The sequence below is a fragment of the Terrapene carolina genome, unplaced genomic scaffold (assembly GCF_002925995.2).
Source record: "Terrapene carolina triunguis isolate 2854851 unplaced genomic scaffold, T_m_triunguis-2.0 Scaffold93, whole genome shotgun sequence".
Classification (NCBI taxonomy): domain Eukaryota; kingdom Metazoa; phylum Chordata; order Testudines; family Emydidae; genus Terrapene; species Terrapene triunguis.
In genome coordinates, this window is record NW_020664444.1 from 16287903 (window position 1) to 16311200 (window position 23298).

Sequence of the window (23298 nt, forward strand, 5' to 3'; positions counted from 1 at the left end):
CATACCCTTGGTGCTGCAGACAGGCCCACAAAACATGTTGTCTTGTTACAATGTTGCCCAGCAAGCCTAATGTTCCATTCACTCTAATGAATGTAGCAGAAAAGCAAGATGTGTGCTTTACAAGGATGAGATTAAGTCTTGAACAATAGGAGATGAGGTGTCCCAACATAGTATCCCATCATCCTGTTGGAAAGTGTCCTGCAGTGCTTTGTGTGTGACATTCTTGTATATAGGCCAGGACTTGCAAGTCATTAATCCAGAACCCTGTATCCATACTACTGGGGAATGAGATGGTCATGAAAAAATTATTATTATTTATATTATGATAGTAACCCAGAAGCCTCAGTCATGGGCCAGGACCAAACATCCTCAGAGGGAATATCTCCATGACCAGATGTCGGTGGCACAAAGACCTCCATGAGAGATTGTGAGACTCTCCAGCACTATCTCAACTATTGCAGAAATGCAAAACATATACAACTGCTGGTACCTGGGGTTCTCTCTGAAGTTATTGCTCTATGCTGCATTCTGCTGTAATAGTAACATGCACATGGTAAAAGAAATGAGCTGCTCGGCACACTTCTGATGTCCCATGAATCTGTTACGCTTCCCCACCCCTCACCCCCATTTCTCAGTACCTGCAACAAGTCAGCAGAAGTCTGTTGAAGATGTTTAAATAGTGAAATGGAGATACCCCTTGGGCCTTCAACTGTAAAAAGGAACAAGGTGGTGAGATGCAGTTAAAATGACTGTGTATAGAGTAATACACTAAACTGTCAGGACAGATTATTAAAATAGTTATTTCTGCTTGAAATGTACTGCTATGTACATTTTTCCTAGTTAATTATAACTGCAAATGGTTCACTAATGCCACATTAGCATCTCTCAGCTCATGTCAGTCAGTTTACAATAGACTGTGCAACTCAAAGGGTTAAAGTATTTTGTTCAATGTATTTGCAGGAAGAGTGTGAAGGGGACCTTGCAGAGGCCATGCCAGCTCTAGAGGCTGCACTCTCAGCTCTTGATACCCTGAACCCCTCAGACATCTCGCTTGTCAAAGCCATGCAGAATCCACCAGGCCCTGTCAAGCTTGTTATGGAGAGTATCTGTGTAATGAAAGGAATGAAACCAGAGAGAAAGCCTGATCCAAGTGGCAGCGGTAATAATACCATTGTGAAAGCTTAGGGACTGTTTGTGTCATCTGTGTCCTAGCTGAGACACAGTCACCTATTCTGCTTTACATTCACACCGAGCTAAGATTTGCAGATGCAGGAAGGATGCCTCAGAGAGCTCTGGTGGAGCATGCTGCACTATTGTACCAGAAGCAGTTTCTCCTCCCTTGGTGTTCACACCTCAACTGCTAGCAGAGCACCTCACCCTCCCTGATTGAACTAACCTTGTTATCTCCATACTGATTTATACCTGCCTCTGGAAATTTCCATTACTTGCATCTGAAGAAGTGAGGTTCTTACCCACGAAAGCTTATGCTCCCAGTACTTCTGTTAGTCTTAAAGGTGCCACAGGACCCTCTGTTGCTTTTTACAGATTCAGACTAACACGGCTACCCCTCTGATATTGTACCTTACACCTGCATGCTCCCCTCCAGCGCCACCTGCCAAACACTACCAAGCATGTAGGGGAGGCAGAATCCAGGCTATGCCATATTTCTAGATAACCACTCCTGTTGGACCTGTGGAGCATCACTAGTCATGCTAGCCAGCCTTTTGCACAGGGGGATTAATAGGATTAGTATTGTGTCACACATAAGCATACTGGATGGAAGAGGGGAAGAGATGCCTTTTACCATCTTCTCCCCTATCTAGTGCACCCACAATTTATCCCTTAATAATTAGGAATTAATAGTTATAAATATTGCTTTTATTATGTAAATTAGGAAGGAAATCCTTAGAATAGGATTTATTTAATAAAAGTCAACCACGAAAAACTTTTATAACCATTTGTTTCTCTCTCCCTTTGCTTTTGGCAGATTAAAATTAAAATTGTTGTATCGTTAATGTACATGCCTACTAAATTTCAGTTCAACACAGATTAATGATGCTGTGTCCTTATTTGAATTTTAATATGTAAGCATTTTTCTAAAATTTGTTAACTGCATCTGTATGGCACAAACCTACAGCAAGATAATTAGTATTAGCTTTTTCATATCAGTGTTTAAAGTATTTTAATTTTGAATACCTCTGATTTAAGCCTGATTTGATTTATGTGCAATACAGGTAAAATGATAGAAGACTATTGGGGAATCTCTAGAAAGCTTCTTGGAGATCTGAAATTCCTTGAAAGCTTAAAGACATACGACAAGGATAATATTCCTCCTGCTGTAATGAAGAGGATCAGAGAGAGGTTTATTGAGCATCCAGATTTTCAGCCGGCTGTCATAAAAAATGTGTCATCAGCCTGTGAAGGCTTATGCAAATGGGTGAGAGCCATGGAGGTGTATGACCGTGTAGCTAAAGTGGTTGCTCCAAAACGTGAGCGTCTTAAGGAGGCGGAAGGTTTACTTGAAATTCAAATGAAAAAGCTAAATACAAAGCGTGCAGAACTTAAGGATGTAATGGACCGTCTCCAAGCTTTGAACGATGAATTTGAAAGCATGAATAACCGGAAGAAAGAATTAGAAAACAACATTGAAATCTGTTCACAAAAGCTGGTAAGAGCTGAAAAGCTGATTAGTGGACTTGGAGGAGAGAAAGATAGGTGGACAGAAGCTGCACGATTGTTGGGAATCCGATACACAGATCTTACTGGTGATGTTTTGTTATCTTCAGGAACAGTGGCTTATTTGGGAGCCTTTACTGTAGACTATCGCCTTGAATGCCAAAAGCAATGGCAGGCCCTATGCAAGGAGAAGCATGTACCATGTTCCAATGATTTTAGCCTCAGTAATACTTTAGGGGATCCTGTCAAAATCCGTGCCTGGCAGATTGCTGGATTGCCAATTGATTCATTTTCAATTGATAATGGTATAATTGTTTCTAACTCAAGAAGATGGGCTTTAATGATTGATCCTCAAAGGCAAGCCAACAAGTGGATAAAAAATATGGAGAAAGCTAATAAGCTTTCAGTTATCAAACTGTCTGATACGAACTATGTGAGGATACTGGAAAATGCTATCCAGTTTGGAACACCAGTCTTGCTTGAAAATATTGGTGAAGAACTAGATGCTTTCATAGAGCCTATATTGCTAAAGCTAACATTCAAGCAACAAGGTGTGGAATACATGAGATTAGGTGAAAATATAATTGAATACTCAAGAGACTTCAAGTTTTACATGACAACTCGCTTAAGGAATCCTCATTATTTTCCTGAAGTGGCTGTGAAAGTTTGTCTACTCAACTTCATGATTACACCACTTGGTCTTCAGGACCAACTTCTTGGAATTGTAGCTGCAAAGGAAAAGCCTGAGCTGGAAGAAAAGAAAAATAAACTGATCATAGAAAGTGCGGCCAACAAGAAACAGCTGAAGGAGATAGAAGATAAAATCCTTGAGGTTCTTTCCAAGTCAGAAGGAAACATCTTAGAAGATGAAACAGCAATTAAGGTTTTGTCTTCATCCAAAGAGCTATCTGAAGAAATCTCTGAAAAGCAGGAAATTGCATCTGTAACTGAAATGCAGATAGATGCTACTCGAATGGGTTACAAGCCAGTAGCTGTTCATTCAGCAACTCTCTTCTTCTGCATTTCTGATCTGGCAAACATTGAACCTATGTACCAGTATTCATTAATTTGGTTCATTAACTTGTACATTCAATCCATTGCTAATAGCAAAAAGAGTGATGATCTAAAGGAGAGAATTGAGAACATAATTGAACATTTCACAGTAAGCATCTACAATAATGTCTGCCGTTCACTGTTTGAGAAGGATAAACTGCTATTCTCCCTCCTCCTGACTATAGGAATAATGAAAGGAGAAGATAAAATAGATGATGAGGTTTGGCGGTTCCTATTGACAGGAGGTGTTGCTCTTGATAACCCTTACCTCAACCCAGCCCCAGAGTGGTTGACTGACAAATCATGGGCTGAGATTGTACGTGCATCTAGTCTAAAAAACCTTCATGGACTGATGGATCATGTAAGGGAAAATGTTTCAAAGTGGAAAATGATTTATGACTCTGCAAAGCCCCAGGAAGAGGCATTCCCAGATGTATGGAAGACATTAGTAGGGCTAGATCGTATGATAATTCTAAGGTGTTTAAGACCTGATAAAATCATTCCAGCAACGCAGGATTTCATCACAGAAAATATGGGAAGAACTTATATAGAACCACCCACTTTTGACCTTGCGGGAAGTTACAATGATTCCAATTGCTGTGCACCTTTGATTTTTGTATTATCACCAGGTGCTGATCCTATGGCAGGTGAGGTTAAAAAAAGATTTTAAATTGAAATCTTTGCATGATAACATGTGGGCTCCTTCATTTAAATAGTCCCTTTATAGTACAATAAATTAATTGTAGTAGTAGTAGTAGCTTTGAATTTCAAACATTCTTATCCTTCCACGTGTCCTTTATCTTGTAAAAACACCTCATGAAAACACACCAAAATAGGGGCAGAAAATGGGGAAAATAAATTATAATTATAATGCTGATTAAATGAATAAATCTCCGATCTTCAGGGGTTTAACAAGATTTAGATTCCAAGCCAGATTCTCATTTATACTAAGGCCCTTTTACACCACTCTTTAAATTGGGAGTAATTTACGTCTAAAAACAGCAACTGTCTGGGAGATTCAGTCACATATACCACCTGACTACTTTTACCTTTCTTTCTTTTTTAATTGACTAGAATGCAGATTAACATTTGTACCTTTAATCGTGTTTCTGATTATATAAATGACATACGCAACATGGATCTATTTGCTAAAAGATTTTGTGTGCGTTATATTTTCTATAATAGGTTTGCTAAAGTTTGCTGATGATCTTGGCATGGGAGGTACAAGCATTCAGACTATTTCACTTGGCCAGGGCCAGGGTCCAATAGCAGCAAAAATGATATGTCAGGCTATCATTGATGGAACTTGGGTAGTGTTACAAAACTGCCATCTTGCAACCAGCTGGATGCCTGCTTTGGAGAAAATCTGTGAAGAAATGATAGTGCCTGAGAATACCCATGAAAAATTCAGGTAGAAGCTTTAATATTCTTCCATTTTCTGTGGGATTACTTCCAATATAAATCAGGACTGCTAGTAAAAAGGAATAAAAAGGTGATATGAATAATTATCACATTAGAATATTTAAAGATCATTGAGAAAATAGCAATATGTAATCGAGACACCATCTTTTCTATAAAAAGAACAGGAGTACTTGTGGCACCTTAGAGACTAACAAATTTATTTGAGCATAAGCTTTCGTGGGCTACAGCCCACTTCATCGGATGCATGAGCTTATGCTCAAATAAATTTGTTAGTCTCTAAGGTGCCACAAGTACTCCTGTTCTTTTTGCAGATACAGACTAGCACGGCTGCTACTCTGAAACCCATCTTTTCTATGTAGATATTCAGTTTATCTAAACACCTGTTTCTAAAAATATATTTAGATTGCAATTGACTCTTATATTAATAAAGTTTAAAATTGATGCAGTTCAAGACTGAGGATATGTAATCAAATATGTTTCTGTCTTTACCCTGTTCAGATTATGGTTAACCAGTTATCCATCAGAAAAGTTTCCTGTCAGTATTCTCCAGAATGGCATCAAAATGACCAATGAACCTCCTAAAGGGGTTAGAGCAAACCTCCTACGATCGTACCTCAATGACCCAGTGTCTGATCCTGCATTCTTTACTAGTTGCCAAAAACAAGAAATGTGGCAAAAATTGCTCTTTGGACTTTGCTTTTTCCATGCCCTGGTTCAAGAAAGGAAAAATTTTGGCCCATTGGGTAAGATTTGGATCATTTTGCAGATTTTCTAAAAAGCATTAGCAGTTTTGCAATATGTTACTTCAGTCTTGCCTCCAGAACACCAGCCAGAAGCATTACCTCCAGCATTGTGACAAGAGGATGGTCATGTTATCTGATGATGGCTGGGAATTTTTATGTGTGTCAGCATTGCATAGAATATAGTGAAGCAACATTGAAAAGCTATTTTGAGGATTTGGGCTGTATAAATACACACAGGTTTGACTCCTGATGTTCTTGTTCAGACAAAACTGCTATGGAAGTCACTGGGAGCTTGCAAAGTAAACATAGTATGTATTTATGTTGTCATAAATTGCTGTGTTATTGTTGTTATTATTATTTTATTACATTTCTACATAAAAACTATTTGTTTGTCAAAAACAACTCCTATTCAAGTTTTAATTTTAAATGATTTACCTTTTTTATTAATAAAAATTGAATTTTACTCAGATTATTTTTTTTACTTTTTTTATCGAGCAAAGCTAGTACACGTGTTCCTTTAGTGTAGCATTTGAATTTATTTAGTTGCAGTTAATTGGCCATACAATGAAAATTTCCAAAAGCATAACATATATAAGAATTTGATTTGTGTTTCATTTTTTGTAAATAAGTCTTACATGACCAACAAATATGGTGTGGAATTAAAAGTTGTTTTTAAAAATATTTAGGGATAAACTCAGATGTCATATACTCCATTGACTTACATGGAGTTCTGCCCGCTTACACCAAGTCTGAACTTGGCATGCACATTGTATGCTTAACACAGCATTGCTAACTTATCATACAAATTAATCATTCTATACACACAATCTACTCACCCACCTGATCATGCAGCTGATGATAAAAGAAAAATATTTGACTTGTCTGTCAGAGAAAGATACCTGTCCTGGATGACTAAGCGGGTACAGTTTTGCAAGGTTGGTTTGATATATAGTGACATATTGACTATGTTTTATTCAGATCAGAATTATTCAAAATGATCATCATTAAATAGACAACATCTGCCAAGAGTTTATCTTACATGTTACCATTTCCCTATACTTAGGATATGAAATAACTTCCATATCTTTGATACCATTATGTGATATGTAGTAATTCTTGTTAAACATTATCTTTTTAGTAGCAACCACTGTACCTATTTAAATGCACAGCAGTTAGATTGCTAGAAGGAGGATATTTGTTTATTGATAAAAAGTAAAAAGTATAAGTTCAGTCAGTCACAAAGGTTAAAAAATTGAAATCAGTCAGAATTCCTATGGTCTTGCTAACCAGCTGATTTCAGATCAGCTAAAGCAGTGTACATCTATTAGAATACAGCTTTTCAGTTGTGAGCAATGTCAAAATGTCAGGACCTACGGGCACATCTTTAATTATTTGGAATGCAGTAAGTAAGTATATAATGTTGCACTGGGATAGGATGTTGTTAAGGATAGCTATCTCGAACTTGGGCAGTAAACACTCAGGCAGATGCCTAAGCTTCACTGCGTAGTTATCTAGTGGCAGGAGACTGTTATTCTGTAATGACGACTTCATACCAATGTCATTATTTCCTAAGCATAGTTATCAGGACAATATACCACTGCATCACATGTCTTTTTTTAATTGAACAGGTTGGAATATTCCATATGAATTCAATGAATCTGATCTTAGAATCAGTATGCGACAGATCCAGATGTTTCTGAATGAGTATGAAGAAATCCCATTTGAAGCTCTGACCTATCTAACAGGTATAGAAGTTGCACTCTGTGATGTATATAGACTGGTGGGTATTATATAAAAATAACTTCAGGTGATGAATAATAACATCATAACTACAATGATGGTCCTTGATAAATGGGATAGATTCCATTTAGTTATTCTTTCTTGCCCTCCTCCCTCCCCCCAGCCAAGCAGCTTATACCCCCAGGCATAAGATTTGAGTAACTAGATCATTGTTGTAGTTTGCATAGCTAGAAAGGTTACTCGTGGTCCAGAAAAACTCCTGGGCTTTGATTAACATTTGTCAAACAAAAGCATCAATGGCATCTCTGTCACCTTGGCTGACCAATACATCAAAGCATGACATATTCAGAGCTGGAGATTTGCCAGGGAGTGTGATAATCCCCGCTCCTTGTAAGGTATTGGGGATTGCCCTGTGCCTTGTGAATAGTTAATATAATATTTTGTGGTAGTCAGTCACCTAGACATTGCTCATTCTTCAGCTAGAGGCCTGCTCATGGACACCTCCCAACCTCCAAAACATGAGTTCATGCTTCTTTGTAGTGAATAGAGAATTTAGTTACATGAAAAGTAATATTGGGATAGTATTATGGAGAGAAGATATGAAAATAAACTTGTTTAATGTAACAGGTGTGACTGCTTGTCTGTCTCCCCACTTTGTACGTAGGCTGTTATTTCCTCTTCCCTGGTATAAAAGTTTCTATTCTCTTAGAACCAAATCTCTCTTCATTGCCTGCAGCTCCCACTGTTCTAATCTCTCCAGGTCTTTTTGCAGAGTGGTTCTGTCTTCTTGCTTGTTTATGTCTCTACAGTTTTGTCATCGTGCACAAATAGAGTTAGGGTTGAGTTTATACCAAAGACAGGAAGGAGTTATATAGGGCTTAGAGAAGTGCTTAGTTTTTGGAGTTTAGCTGGTCAGATAAAGCCTCTGGAAAATGGAAAGGCCAAAAGAGCCCCAAAGAGGGATTTCAGTTAGCAGGAAGCATTACTGCTTGAAGCATGACATGATTCATCATTGTGAGGGAAGGAGTTTCCCAGACCAGCTGGAAGTGCCCCCCGCACCATTTATGGCCAAGAGATCACAGCTTGAGCAACACTGGGTTAGTTAGTTCCTGTCATGGTTTTCAGCTTACCAGAGGAATTCTTGAATGTAAGCCATTTTTATTATGTCTTTATAAATAACCATTCAATCTTTCAGCCTTGTTTTCTGTTTAATTTCCCAGGGGAATGTAACTATGGTGGGAGAGTAACAGACGACAAAGACAGGCGTCTTCTTCTGTCACTTCTTTCCATAGTCTATAATAAAGATATAGAACAGGAGAAGTATAAACTTTCACCTGGGGATGACTACTATATACCACCACATGGACCATACCAGGTAGGGAAATAAAGGACAGAAATTCCTTCTAATAAGTCATTGAGTTTATATGTGAACTTTTAAGAATAATATTCTCAGAGTACACTGCTGTGTATTACTGTGTCCAGGAAACAAAAAAAATGTAAGATCATAAAGAGTGTCAGAATGTATCTCTGTATGCACAGAATACAGACTCACCAGTCTTGAACTGGTTTCAGAGTAGCAGCCATGTTAGTCTGTATCCGCAAAAAGAACAGGAGTACTTGTGGCACCTTAGAGACTAACAAATTTATTTGAGCATAAGCTTTTGTGGGCTACAGCCCACTTCATCGGATACATAGAATGGAACATATAGTAAGGAGATATATATACACATACAGAGAACATGAAAAGGTGGGAGTTGCCTTACCAACTCTAAGAGGCTAATTAATTAAGATGAGCAATTATCAGCAGGAGAAAAAAAACTTTTGTAGTGATAATGACAAGAAGGTGTGAGGATACTTAACATGGGGAAATAGATTCAATGTGTGCAGTGGCTCAGCAATTCCCAGACTCTATTCAAGCCTAAATTGATGGTATCTAGTTTGCATATTAATACAAGTTCAGCAGTTTCTCACTGGAGTCTGTTTTTGAAGCTTTTCTGTTGCAAGATTGCCACTTTTAAGTCTGTTACTGAATGACCAGAGAGATTGAAGTGTTCTCCTACTGGTTTTTGAATGTTATGATTCCTGATGTCAGATTTGTGTCCATTTATTCTTTTGCATAGAGACTGTCCGGTTTGGCCAATGTACATGGCAGAGGGGCATTGCTGGCACATGATGGCATATATCACATTGGTAGATGTGCAGGTGAAGGAGCCCCTGATGGCATGGCTGATGTGATTAGGTCCTATGATGATGTCACTTGAATAGATATGTGGACAGAGTTGGCATCGGGCTTTGTTCCAAGGATAGGTTCCTGGGTTAGTGTTTTTGTTCTCTGGTGTGTGGTTGCTGGTGAGTATTTGCTTCAGGTTGGGGGGCTGTCTGTAAGCGAGGACGGGTCTGTCCCCCAAGATCTGTGAGAGTGAGGGATCATCTTTCAGGATAGGTTGTAGATCTTTGATGATGCGCTGGAGAGGTTTTAGTTGGGGGCTGAAGGTGACGGCTAGTGGCGTTCTGTTATTTTCTTTGTTGGGCCTGTCCTGGAGTAGGTGACTTCTGGGTACTCTTCTGGCTCTGTCAATCTGTTTTTTCACTTCAGCAGGTGGCTATTGTAGTTTTAAGAATGCTTGATAGAAATCTTGTAGGTGCTTGTCTTTGTCTGAGGGATTGGAGCAAATGCGGTTGTATTTTAGAGCTTGGCTGTAGACAATGGATCGTGTGGTGTGTCCTGGATGGAAGCTAGAGGCATGTAGGTAAGTGTAGTGGTCAGTAGGTTTCCGGTATAGGGTGGTATTTATGTGACCATCGGTTATTAGCACAGTAGTGTCCAGGAAATGGACCCCTTGTGTGGATTGGTCTAGGCTGAGGTTGATGGTGGGATGGAAATTGTTGAAATCATGGTGGAATTCCTCAAGGGCTTCTTTTCCACGGGTCCAGATGATGAAGATGTCATCAATGTAGCGCAAGTAGAGTAGGGGCTTTAGGGGACGAGAGCTAAGGAAGCGTTGTTCTAAGTCAGCCATAAAAATGTTGGCATACTGTGCGGCCATGCGGGTACCCATAGCAGTGCCGCTGACTTGAAGGTATATATTGTCCCCAAATGTGAAATAGTTGTGGGTGAGGACAAAGTCACAAAGTTCAGCCACCAGGTTTGCCGTGACATTATCAGGGATACTGTTCCTGATAGCTTGTAGTCCATCTTTGGGTACGTCTTCACTACCCGCCATATCGGCGGGTAGCAATTGATTTATCCGGGATCGATATATCGCGTCTCGTTAAGACGCGATATATCGATCCCCGAACGCGCTCACCGTCGACTCCGGAACTCCACCAGAGCGAGCGGCGGTAGTGCAGTCGACGGGGGAGCCACGGCCGTCAATCCTGCGCCGTGTGGACCCCAGGTAATTCGATCCAAGATACTTTGACTTCAGCTACGCTATTCGCTATTCGCGTAGCTGAAGTTGCGTATCTTGGATAGACACCCCCCCCCAGTGTAGACCAGCCCTTTGTGTGGAATGTTGGTGTAGAGGGCTTCTACATCCATCGTGGCCAGGATGGTGTTTTCTGGAAGATCACCGACGGATTGTAGTTTCCTCAGGAAGTCAGTGGTGTCTCGAAGTTAGCTGGGAGTGCTGGTAGCGTAGGGCCTGAGGAGAGAGTCCATATAGCCAGACAATCCTGCTGTTAGGGTGCCAATGCCTGAGATGATGGGGCGTCCAGGATTTCCAGGTTTATGGATCTTGGCTAGCAAATAGAATACCCCTGGTCAGGGTTTTAGGCATGTGTCTGTACCGATCTGTTCCTGTGCTTTTTCAGGGAGTTTCTTGAGCAGATGGTTTAGTTTCTTTTGGTAATCCTCAGTGGGATCAGAGGATAATGGCCTGTAGAACGTGGTGTTAGAGAGCTACCTAGCAGCCTCTTGTTCATATTCCAATTTATTCATGATGACGACAGCACCTCCTTTGTCAGCCTTTTTGATTATGATGTCAGAGTTGTTCCTGAGGCTGTTGATGGTGTTGTGTTCATCATGGCTGAGGTTATGGGGCAAGTGATGCTGCTTTTCTACTTAATGTTCTGATGCAACTTGATGAGAGATGCGATGATCTTACAATGTTCTGTTTCCTATGAGTAAAAATGATGCCACATCTGTGCAGGTTTTCTACTTCAGGACCATTATGGTGCTGCAAAGCTGGGAAGGGTCAGGCTGCAGAGAAATTATGCAGGGGACTCTACAGCCCCGCAGGCCCTTTTTACCATGACAGCATGGTTTGCCCAGGTCTAGCTCTTTTGATATTTGAAAATATTGCATCTGGCTCCTGATTTTAACAGCATAATTGCGTAAGGCTGCGGAGTTTATTAGCTAGTATAGAAAATTAGATAAACTCAATACTTACATGAGGACTGCAAGATCAGGTCCTAAATTAGTTTCTGAAATCTTCAAAGCTTTTGTATTTGTGTGCTTGGATTATGTAAAGCAATGATTTTTTAGTTGGGAATTTATGTGTTTGAACATGACCAACTGTATTACATTCTCATTATGTTCCATTAAAGCTATTAAATACACATTTTTGGTAACTACATGTTTTCCTTGCAGTCTTACATTGACTACTTAAGAAGCTTACCAATTACAACACATCCTGGAGTGTTTGGGCTTCATGAGAATGCAGACATCACTAAAGATAATCAGGAGACCAACCAGCTTTTCAGTGGAGTGCTTTTGACTCTGCCTAGACAAGTGGGTGGAGGTGGCAAGTCCCCACAGGTAATGGGGAATGGGGATCCAAACAATCCCCTGTCAAGGAAGCGTCTTAGGGAGGCATTCTTAGTGCATCATCCCTTATAGTTTAGAGGAGTTAGCCACCTCCGCCTATGACTTCTGGGCCGGGAGTGGGTTTGAGTGACTCCTTGTGGATTCAATCATCACCACATTGCAACTGTGACAGTGATAATTGAAACATACAATTGATTATGCTCCTGGATTCAGATTCCAAGGCAGTTTCAAAATATGGAATTTAATTTCATTGAGCAAATACTGATCCTGGAGGTTTGTGCTCTGACCTGGGCTCCTCACCCACACAGCATTAGTCAGATCTCCTTCAGCAGGATCTCTGCTCAGACTTGCCCTGGGCACAGAGTCCACAGTTCTGGGAAGTCACCTCAAGGACGGTCAGTCAGGCAACATAGGCCCATTAGGACCAAAGGTCTCCTTCCCCCAGAAATCAAGAGGTTGTAGCAGGCCTTTCCTCTCCCCACATCCTCCCCTCAACACACACACATGGCTGTCCTCAAGGTTCTTAACTGCTAGGATACAGATTGTCAGCTGTGCTTCCCTTTGGCTGCTCCATAGGAGTTGCTGCAGTCTCAGGGCTGCAGTAGCCTGGGTGACTCCTGTGGTGAAGATACAGGGGCCAGAATCCACAGAAGGCCAGCTTGGGGAAGATGAGTCATTTCATCCGCTCCCCACCCCTTTCTCCAGCTCCACAGGCCATGATCATGGAGCAGCCAGGGAGCCCCTTTCACACCCTCTTCTGCGCTGTGCCGATAGTCCCTCAGATCAGTCAGGCCAGCTCATAGCTTCCCAATAATGTGGGGAACAGGGCCTTTGTATATTATCTATAAATAGCTATATAAATATCCAGTGAAGCAAAAGCATATAAAACAACAATATTTGAGGAAATCTGTTTTGTAAAAAGTAACAATAACCAAAAAAAGGCCATTTGAAAAAATTCCCCATTCTCTGCACATTCTTGATTTCAGGAAACTGTTGAAGATTTGGCACGGGACATCCTGTCCAAATTACCAAATGACTTTAACCTGGAAGCGGTAATGAAGAAATACCCAGTGCTTTATGAGGAGTCCATGAATACAGTTCTTAGGCAAGAACTTATCAGATTCAACAGGTGGGGCAGCCTGTTTTCTTTAACTTTACAAAAGCTGAAAGATGCTAAAATGTTTGTGTTCATGATCAGCACCAGGTCACAAGCTTTAGACAATTGCAAGCATTTTATAATAAACTTCTTTTACAAAAGCTGTTTGAGAGCAGATTCAAAATACTTGAAAGCTGCAGCAAATGACTTCCTGAATCCTGATGGTCAGTTATCTGATAGTAACAACATTTAGTCACTGCTAACCTGGACCAGATGTGAACGAGTGATGATGAGGTGAAAGACTACATATCCTATTACGAATCCTCTGAGTCATTCAGTCCCCTATATTCCCAGCATATGACAATATTTCAACACGTATCTAAAGTTTAAAGCTATTGTTAATTAATTTCCTTGGTCTATTGTAAATTTTTACTAGAAGTTAATAGCCAAAGAATGGTTTTGGTATTTACAGGTACAGTGAGAAATTTCTCAATACTCTCCAGGGCTTTCAGTCAATGGCAGTCAGTCCATAGAATTCAGTTGGCTTTGGACCAGAGGTTTAGTGAGTAATGAAATGGCAATCTCCCCTTTATCTGCAGGCTTACAGAAGTTGTTCGGAGCAGTCTTGTCAATTTAGGCAAAGCTATCAAAGGTCAAGTGTTGATGTCGTCTGAACTTGAGGATGTTTTCAACAGCATGCTCGTAGGCAAAGTACCACCAATGTGGGCAGCCAAATCCTATCCATCGCTGAAACCCCTGGGCAGCTATGTGTCTGATCTTCTTACACGTTTGGCCTTCTTCCAGGTATACTAAAACTGGTTTGGATCCATCTCAGGGACCAATGTGTGAAAGCTGAACGAGAGGATTTACTTCAGTTAGGGTCACATATAATTCCCAAATAGAGCCAGTTTGTGAACTTCTTATACACATTCACAAGCAGTTACTCATGAGCAGTCCTCTTGGGATTATCCATGTGAGTAACTGCTCAAAAGTTTGAGTTAGGACTTCACAATCTGGTCCTTACTCTGTAGCGACAATGTAAAGTTTCCAGCTTTTTACTTCAGACTTTTCGGTAAGGAGAAATGTTTTACATTGTGTTCAGCAGCAAGATAGGGTTGAAGAGTTTTTACAATCTAAAGAAATAAATGTTTTGGGTTTTGCTAATAAATATATTGTTTTTTTTTTTCATTATTCAGGAGTGGATCAACGAAGGGCCACCCAACGTATTTTGGATATCGGGATTCTACTTTACTCAGTCCTTCTTAACAGGGGTTTCACAGAACTATGCTAGAAAATACACCATCCCAATTGATCATATTGGATTTGAATTTGAGGTAAAAATATGTGGAGGAATTTCATTTATACAAACCATTTTCATGTGCTATACGAAAAGAACAAAAACAAACTAGCACTTTACAGACAAGACAATGGGGACATGTTAGGGTGTCAGTGTGAACCTGAGTCACTCTAGATTTACACCAGTGTAACAGAAATTGGAATCTCATAGACTTTAAGGCCAGAAGGGACCATCGTGATCATCTAGTCTGACCGCCTACACATTGCAGGCCACAACCTCACCCAGCCCCTCCAGCATTAGACCCATAACCTCTGTCTGAGTTACTGAAGTCCTCAAATCATGATTTAAAGACTTCAAGTTACAGAGAATCCACCATTTATTCTAGTTTAAACCAGCAAGTGGCACGTGACTCATGCTTTAGAGGATGGCAAAAATACCCAGGGGTCTCAGCCAATCTGACCTGGAGGAAAATTCCTTACCAATCCCAAGTATGGCGATCGGTTGAATCCTGAGCACATCAGCAAGACCACCTAGGAAAGAATTCTCTGTAGTAACTCAGAGCCCTCCCCATCTAGTGCCCCATCTCCAGCTGTTGGGGATTTTTGCTACTAGCAGTTGCAGATGAACCACATATCATTGTAGCAATCTGATCATACCATCCCCTCCATAAATTTATCAAGCTCAGTCTTGAAGCCAGTTAGGTTTTTTGCTCCCCTTGAAAGACTGTTCCAGGACTTCACTCCTCTGATTTTTGGAAACCTTTGTCTAATTTCAAGCCTAAACTTGCTGATGGCCAGTTAGCCATTTTTTTCTTGTGTCAACATTGGCACTTAACTTAAATAACTTGTCTGCGAGTCTTGAGTTTTCCCTTGAGCCTCTTCTCACCTTCCCTCCATCATCGTTCGAATCCCCTTTGAAACTCAACCTTAGTTTCTACTTGCATCTCCAAACCCTGGATCTTCTCTTCCATCAGCTGTGGCACTTCATTCAAACGAAGCACTTTTCATGTACCCGCTCCAGGATAATGTACATCCTGCAGCTTCCACATCCAGTCATCTTCATTGTCTCTTCCATTCCTTGGGTCACTACCACTGCTGCCTCAGTAGCTGTCATAGAATTCCTGCCTAAGCTCCTCTCAAGAAAAAAAGAACCACCACCACCCCCACAAAAATCCAGAACACCATTCTCCTCCCTTCCCCAAACTTCTCTTACAAACACCTATTCAAACTCCCCTGTTTGCAGTTCTGTTTGCTGGCTCCTGTGCCGCTGCTCCTGGCCCAGCATCTCAGCCCTGGTGAGCTTACAGCCTGAGGGCCCCATTCTTACTGCTGTCAGCATCAACTCTGTGACCATACTGGCTGGAGTAGGAGACTTTTGTCTGGGGAGTCGGAAACTGATGTGGAATGCTACAGTGGAACTGGGTTCTTGTTGAAGAGGGGACGCTTTTCCTGAACAATCAGAAATAGATTCTGAGGCTGCAGAGACCGGGGTCCCTACAGAGCTTTTAGAGGCTAGAAGTGCCAGAGGCTCTTTTTCTACTTAATTGATCCCTTGGCTAGGAGACACTAGTCTGAAAAATATTAGAGAACTAGTGAGAAAAATGAATGCTGAATGGGAAAAACAGGATCTTGGAGAGATAAACTGGTAATAGTTTAAGTGAGGGATTCAGGGCTATTGGGATTGCACAGAAAGAGATATACCTATCTCATGGAACAGATGCTGAAAGGTCATTGAGTCCAGCCCCCTGCCTTCACTAGCAGGACCAAGTACTGATTTTGCCCCAAATTGCTAAGTGGCCCCCTCAAGGATTGAACTCATAACCCTGGGTTTAGCAAGCCAATGCTCAAACCACTGAGCTGTCCCTCCCCCCTTAATAATGGGTCCAAAGAACATTAAACACTTATATACCATAATGAGCAGACTGTGAAACACTAGAGCATGGAAAAATACATTATCTTTAGAAGTATTGTTGTGGATTCTCCATTGTTTTGATCCTACTATGCTCACTGAAGTCAGTTGGCAGAGCTCCCCTTGACTGCAATGGTACACGATCAAGGCCTGTGTTTATGAGACTTGCCACATGCTAGAAAAATGGTCTTAAAAACCATCTTGGTGAGTGCTCTGAAAACAAACCAAGGGAAGCACAAATGAGAAGATGTATCAGTCACATATCTTGTGTGCAGCAACGGGGATTTATTACAATCACTTCCCTATGAGGAAAGTAGCCACCAGTGGTTGAAGGAACTCCCTTTAGTAGCAGAGGATGCACAAGATTGAGCGTACTGGTTTTTTTTGCTGTGTGCCTCCCTACTTTTGTTGCAGGAGTATTTAGCCTGGGCCCTGTTCGGGTTAAGTGCCATTAATTTCTTCTTTTATATTTTGTTAATTTTCCTTTGGTATCTTAATTGTGTGATCACCAAGGCATCTTTTTGTTTAATTAATTCATTCTTATCATAAGGTTTCTGAGTAAAATTCATCCCTCTGCAGAGAGCCAGCACAAGACCTATGCAGCACTTAAGTCCTATTCTGAGGGCTTAAGTGGTATTTAACTAGTGTGCAGTCCTCTATACAAAGGTGAAGTTCACTCCCTATGCATACAACTATACATATGCCGCTAAAATGATGGAGAACTCAATAATACATACGATTTTATTTAAGCATATTTGCCAGTAGTATGAACAAAAGATAGATTGGGTCTCCTTAAGAACTGCAGGACGGGGACACCAAAGAAGCATGTAGGGCTTGATCCTAAATCCATTGAAGCCAAAGAAAATCTCCCATTGACTTCACTGGGCTTTGGATCAGGCCCTTAATCAGCTATCTAAGCACTGCAGATATTATGATTCCACGAGTAAATATATTCTGGATATAAGAGGAGACCAAAGCCAATTATTTAATCATTCCAGGTGACAAGACAGGAACACAGCATGGAGAAAATGCCAGAAGATGGGGCATATGTGAAAGGACTGTTTTTAGAAGGTGCCCGTTGGGACAGAGAAACCATGCAGATTGGGGAATCACTTCCAAAAATCCTTTATGATTCTATGCCTGTAATTTGGCTGAAACCTGGAGAAAGTTCAGCATTTCTGCATGAGAACATTTACTCATGCCCTGTTTACAAGACAAGTGCAAGAAGAGGTACCTTGTCCACTACAGGCCATTCAACTAACTATGTTCTCCCAATAGAGCTCCCTTCAGACCAGCCACAGAAACACTGGATAAATCGTGGTGTGGCAGCACTATGCCAGTTAGATGATTAACTTTATGTACGTCAAGATACCTGCATTTTATAATTAAAAGACATACTTCACGCTCCTGTAGCTGCACTTCTTTTTTACGTCAGCATTTATTGCTGATTTTTAAACATTTCTGCTTCCTATTTCTTTCGCTTTTCAGCCATTTTGCATTAGTAGGGGGAGGACTGATTAAAACAAAACCCTGTTACAAAGACTTGGGCCTCGCTGTGCTGTAGATCAAAGTGGGCAGAATTCCCAGAGAGAATACTCACTGTACAATCCACATCATTCTGACCTTGTGAAATCCTGATAAACACAAACCTTCATGCATTTTGCCTAGCTTCCCCCTACTAGGGTTGCCAACCCTCCAGGATTGTCCTGGAGTCTCCAGGTATTTAAAAGTAAATCTTTAATAAAAGAGTATGTGATGTGATGAAACCTCCAGGAATACATTCAACCAAAATTGGCAGCCCCATTCCCAACTTATGAACTAGGGGCCCAGACCTGCTGAATGGGGTTTTGCCATTGATTTGAAACGAGAGCAGGATCGGGGCCTAGGTCGCTGCTTAATCTGAAAGAGATTTAGATGCTCTCCTCCAGCAACCATAACTTGTGAAAATAGGCCTTACTGGATCTGCCTACTGCTGTGTGGGCTCCCTGTAGCCTGTCTTCCCTTTGCATGCATGTCCTTGTATGCCCTAGGAATGTGGAGGTTGGGGAGAGAAGAGACAGGGCTAGAGTCTGCCCCCAAACAAACAGAACAGGCCCTCCGGTGGTGTAAATTGTCATAGCTGCATTGTGGATCTATGATCATTTACACCAGATGATGATAGGCCCCAGAATTTCAGAACAAGCCTCTGTGTCTCCAAGACAGCATGTGCATGGTTTTCAGCATGCCCGAGGCATATGCTTGCTTCAGCATGTTTAAATTTTCTGTTTCAATATAATTTATAAGTATCATTAAGAGTGCTGTTCCATTTTCTCTTTGTCTTACCCGGCCATACACAGTCTGTGTGCCTGAGAGAAAGGCAGCAGAGTTTCTCCCCGTGCCAGCTAGGCCTTACCTCCTCAGCTCACCCTCTCATATGTTTAATTCATAACCTGATTATCTATGTTTTTTTAGAGCCTCTCATCAAAGGAACTCAAAGAACTTTGCAAACTAATTAAAAATAAAATAGTGCTGTACATCTTCATAGAGCTACACAGTCATTAACTAATTACTCCCCACAACACCCTGCTGAGATAGACGGGGGATCTGTGATGGGTATTACCAACCCCACACTGGGCCAGAAGGGGTTAATGAGGGCCTGTGGGCGCAATCAGCCTGCAGTAGGTGTTAAGCCTGGAGGAAGGAGTGAAAAGGCCTGAGCCTGGCTCAGTTAGGCCCTACTCAGGAAGGAGAGCAGATTGCTGGTTCTCGCTCAGTGGGAGAAGCCTGGGGGAGTCAGAGAGCTGAGCGGGATAGCTGGGAGATGGAGCCTCTCTGAAGGAAGGTATGTTTTGGAACTGACATGCTGAGAACCCATGAAGAGACTGAGGCAAAAGCCCAAGGTAGAGCAAGGAAGTGGTCTGAGGGGGCAGCCCTTGTGCAGTTGGGCCTTGTCTCCCTATTCAAGGGTCTGTGGACTGGAACCCAGTAGAGAGGGAGGGCCTGAGTTCCTCTGCCCGACTGCTGAGGAAGGAGGAGCAGAAACCCCTGCTGACAAGGAGTAAGGACTACTGTAACCCCTCCCCCCACCACCACTATACTGCAGGGGTAAGAACTAATGAGTCCAGACTTGGACTGATGGTTCCATGTGAAGTTGACAGATTATTTGTAGGACTACTGGTACCCCAGTAGTGTACCCCATATGCGTGGGGCTCTGTGACCTGGCTGGAGGGCTGAGTCACAACACGCAACACCACTGGGCCAGAACTGCTGTTTGGCAGGAAGTGCTAAGGGAGGAGCTCCGGATATGCCATGCCCAGCCCCCAGAGGGTGTGCTGACTGGTGAGTTGTATGCTTACAGATCATGAGGCTCAGATTAGACTTAGGGGAAACAGAAGTCAGAGAGCAGAGCTAATATTCTCAAAGGCATTTGCTAATTTTCTGACTCTTAATTTTTTGGCTGCCCTACTTTTGGCACCTAAATGACTTAATTGAGGCCAGGTAGTGAGTTAATGTCAGAACTGGAGCTATAACTCAGATGTTCCTAGCTCCTAGTTTCATGCCCTAATCATTAAATGATGCTGTCTTGGCTAATTAAGTCTCACCACGTCTTATCACAAGAATTTGCCCATTGTGCCTAGAGAGTATAGCAAACAGCATAAAACATTGCCCACTATCATTTTATTAACTGTTATAGGAATATTTAGATGTAAAATGCACATATTTTAAGTGTGATATGATATATACAGGTAAGTGAAGTGAGTAACGGGCACTTCGTATAATATTGTTCTCTATAAAAATAGCCACAGGTACTTGATGCAGTATCATTATACCCAAGTATTTGATGCATTATATACAGTATAGCATACAGGTATTTGGTACATTATTATTACATGTTGATAGATCCACAAGTAGGAACATGGGTAGGGCACTACCAAATTCACGGTCCATTTTGGTGAATTTCATGGTCATAGAATTTAAAAAATCATAAATTTCATGATTTCAGCTATTTAAATCTGAAATTTCATGGTGTTGTAATTGTAGGGGTCTTGACCCAAAAAGGAGTTGGGGGGGGGGTCGCAAGGTTATTGCAGGGGGGTTGCAGTACTGCTACCCTTACTTCTGTGCTGCTGCTAGCTACAGCACTGCCTTCAGAGCTGGGCAGCTGGAGAGGAGTGGCTGCTGACTGGAAGCCCAGCTCTGAAGGCAGAGCAGCTGCCAGCAGCAGCACAGAAGTAAGGATGGCATGGTATGGTATTGCCACCTTACTTCTGTGTTGCTGCTGGGGGGTGCGCGGCCTTCAGAGCTGGGCACCCGGCCAACAGCCTCTGCTCGCCGGCCGCCCAGCTCTGAAGGCAGCATAGAAGTGAGGGTGTCAATACTGTGACCCCCCTAAAATAACCTTGTGACCCCCCTGCAACTCCCTTTTGGATCAGGACCCCCAATTTGAGAAATGCTGGTCTCCCATGTGAAATTTGTATAGAAGAGGGTTAAAGCACACAAAAGACCAGATTTCATGGAGGGACACCAGATTTCACGGTCTGTAACACGTTTTTCATGGTCGTGAATTTGGTAGGGCCCTAAACATGGGTATTTGATGCAAGTGCTTTTTATTCAGTATTATGGAGGCACTGGTCATGACTTCATAGTTAAGACTGGAGTTCAATTTTGCACTTGAGGCAGGGTGGGGAAGATGCACTGTATTTTTGAAACTTAACACACACACACACACACACACACACACACACACACACACTCTTTGTGTACAGAACTACATTTCTGAGGATTATAAATAAAGCAATGAATTGATATGACTTTAACTAAAACCTGGGTCCTTTAAGAAACTTACTATCTGTATCAGTCTTTTGTCCTAGATGAGCTTAATAATGGAATAACACAGACTCTTTGAACTGTTCATATAGTTAAAATTAACTGAAATTTTGTGCACGGACTATATTTGAATAAATTAGTGTCAAGTATCAGGGGGTAGCCGTGTTAGTCTGTATCTACAAAAACAACAAGGAGTCTGGTGGCACTTTAAAGGCTAACAGATTTATTTGGGCATAAGCTTTCGTGGGTAAAAACCTCACTTCTTCAGATGCATAGAGTGAAAGTTACAGATGCAGGCATTATATACTGACACATGGAGAGCAGGGAGTTACTTCGCAAGTGGAGATCTATTATTGGGAGTGGACTACATCCACCCTGATTGAATTGGCCCTGTCAACACTGGTTCTCCACTTGCGAAGTAACTCCCTGCTCTCCATGTGTCAGTATATAATGCCTGCATCTGTATCATTTCACTCAATGCATCTGAAGAAGTGAAGTTTTTACCCACAAAAGCTTATGCCCAGATAAATCTGTTAGTCTTTAAAGTGCCACCAGACTCCTTGTTGTTTGAAAAATTAGGTTGCTGTTAGATAAAATAATTATTATTAATATCCTAAGTGTTATGATTATATGCCACAAACGCTATTAAGTCAATCGCTCAGGTAACACTTAGTGGGACATTGTGATATCAGAGGTAACAACCAGTCACCACCCTTCCTCTACAGTAATTTGCAAGCAACAATTCTATGGGTTGTAATAAGTCAGTAGCATGAGGGAAACTGGACCCATGTGTTGAGAATTCTCATTTATGGATTAGTTGGCTCAGCTGTCACTGTGCTTTAGATTCTGTAGTTGCCTGCTCTGTGGGGCTCGAAATGCTTCCTGTGGCACAACTGCAGTGACTCCAGTGCATAGCAAGGCAGCACTGCCAGGGGAAATGAGGCTGGATGGAGTACAGCAAGAACCCTTAAAACACAGACATTGGGACCCAATGACTGGGCTTCCCCAGCCCCCTTTAGATAGGGCCAGTCTCATTAACACAACCCAAATCAGTAAGTCCATTGCAGACTAAGAGCCAGATTCGCCAGTATGCTTCAGATACTTTCTCCTTCTTTGGAGATGCAAAGTAACTCAACCCAGCTTAACTGGTCAGTATGCTCTGCCTGCTTTCCAGTGCTCTAGTGTAGTAGTGAATCTGTTCTTAAAGGTTAAAATTAAATGTGATTTAAGGCTGATACCACAAATCTTCAAATCATTACAAGCATTGCAGTTAGCTTTCCTCTTTGAGGTTTCTTGTTTAGTGTTTGTGTATCCAATTTTTTAATATACATTTAATTTAACCATAGTGTAATTATAGAGAGCTCTCTTGTGAGCTCTAACATTTCTTTGCTGCTATTTCTTGTGAACAACTTCCTTCCTGCTATTAATATTCTAGGATATTCTAAGATAGTGATCTTAGTTGATCTGGGGGAGGAGGCCTCTCCTAGAAAAGATTAAACTTGGTTTTGAACGAGATGTATTTCAAAGTTTTCTGTAAACTTTTATACAAGGGTGACCAAAATGTTTGGCTATGTAGTAACTCCCTAAAGGGGTATGTGTGTGTGACTGTGTCCCTTGCAACATTCCCTTCACCAGAGATTGGGAATGGCTGAGTTAATTTTGTTGGTGATTACTAGGTTACTAAAGAAGCGTGTGATGACTTTACACTGGGTTTCTCTTCCTGTTAGGGAGGAGGTGATGAAATTCCCCTTGGGGGGATATCTGCCTGTGAGACATTTTCTATGGTATT

The 23298-nt window shown here is 41.4% G+C and overlaps 1 protein-coding gene across 1 annotated transcript in view; it reads left to right on the forward strand.

Moving 5' to 3' along the window:
- The window catches only part of DNAH3 (dynein axonemal heavy chain 3), a 117505-nt gene extending 99450 nt beyond the window's left edge, over positions 1 to 18055 (forward strand). The window contains exons 51-61 of the mRNA XM_026650674.1: positions 961 to 1159; positions 2235 to 4376; positions 4915 to 5140; positions 5650 to 5894; positions 7523 to 7639; positions 8855 to 9009; positions 12226 to 12393; positions 13389 to 13531; positions 14098 to 14302; positions 14695 to 14832; positions 17702 to 18055. Coding sequence (XP_026506459.1) covers positions 961 to 1159; positions 2235 to 4376; positions 4915 to 5140; positions 5650 to 5894; positions 7523 to 7639; positions 8855 to 9009; positions 12226 to 12393; positions 13389 to 13531; positions 14098 to 14302; positions 14695 to 14832; positions 17702 to 18055 — 4092 coding nt within the window. The remainder of the gene's footprint in view (positions 1 to 960; positions 1160 to 2234; positions 4377 to 4914; positions 5141 to 5649; positions 5895 to 7522; positions 7640 to 8854; positions 9010 to 12225; positions 12394 to 13388; positions 13532 to 14097; positions 14303 to 14694; positions 14833 to 17701) is intronic.
- Positions 18056 to 23298: the final 5243 nt, after the last annotated feature.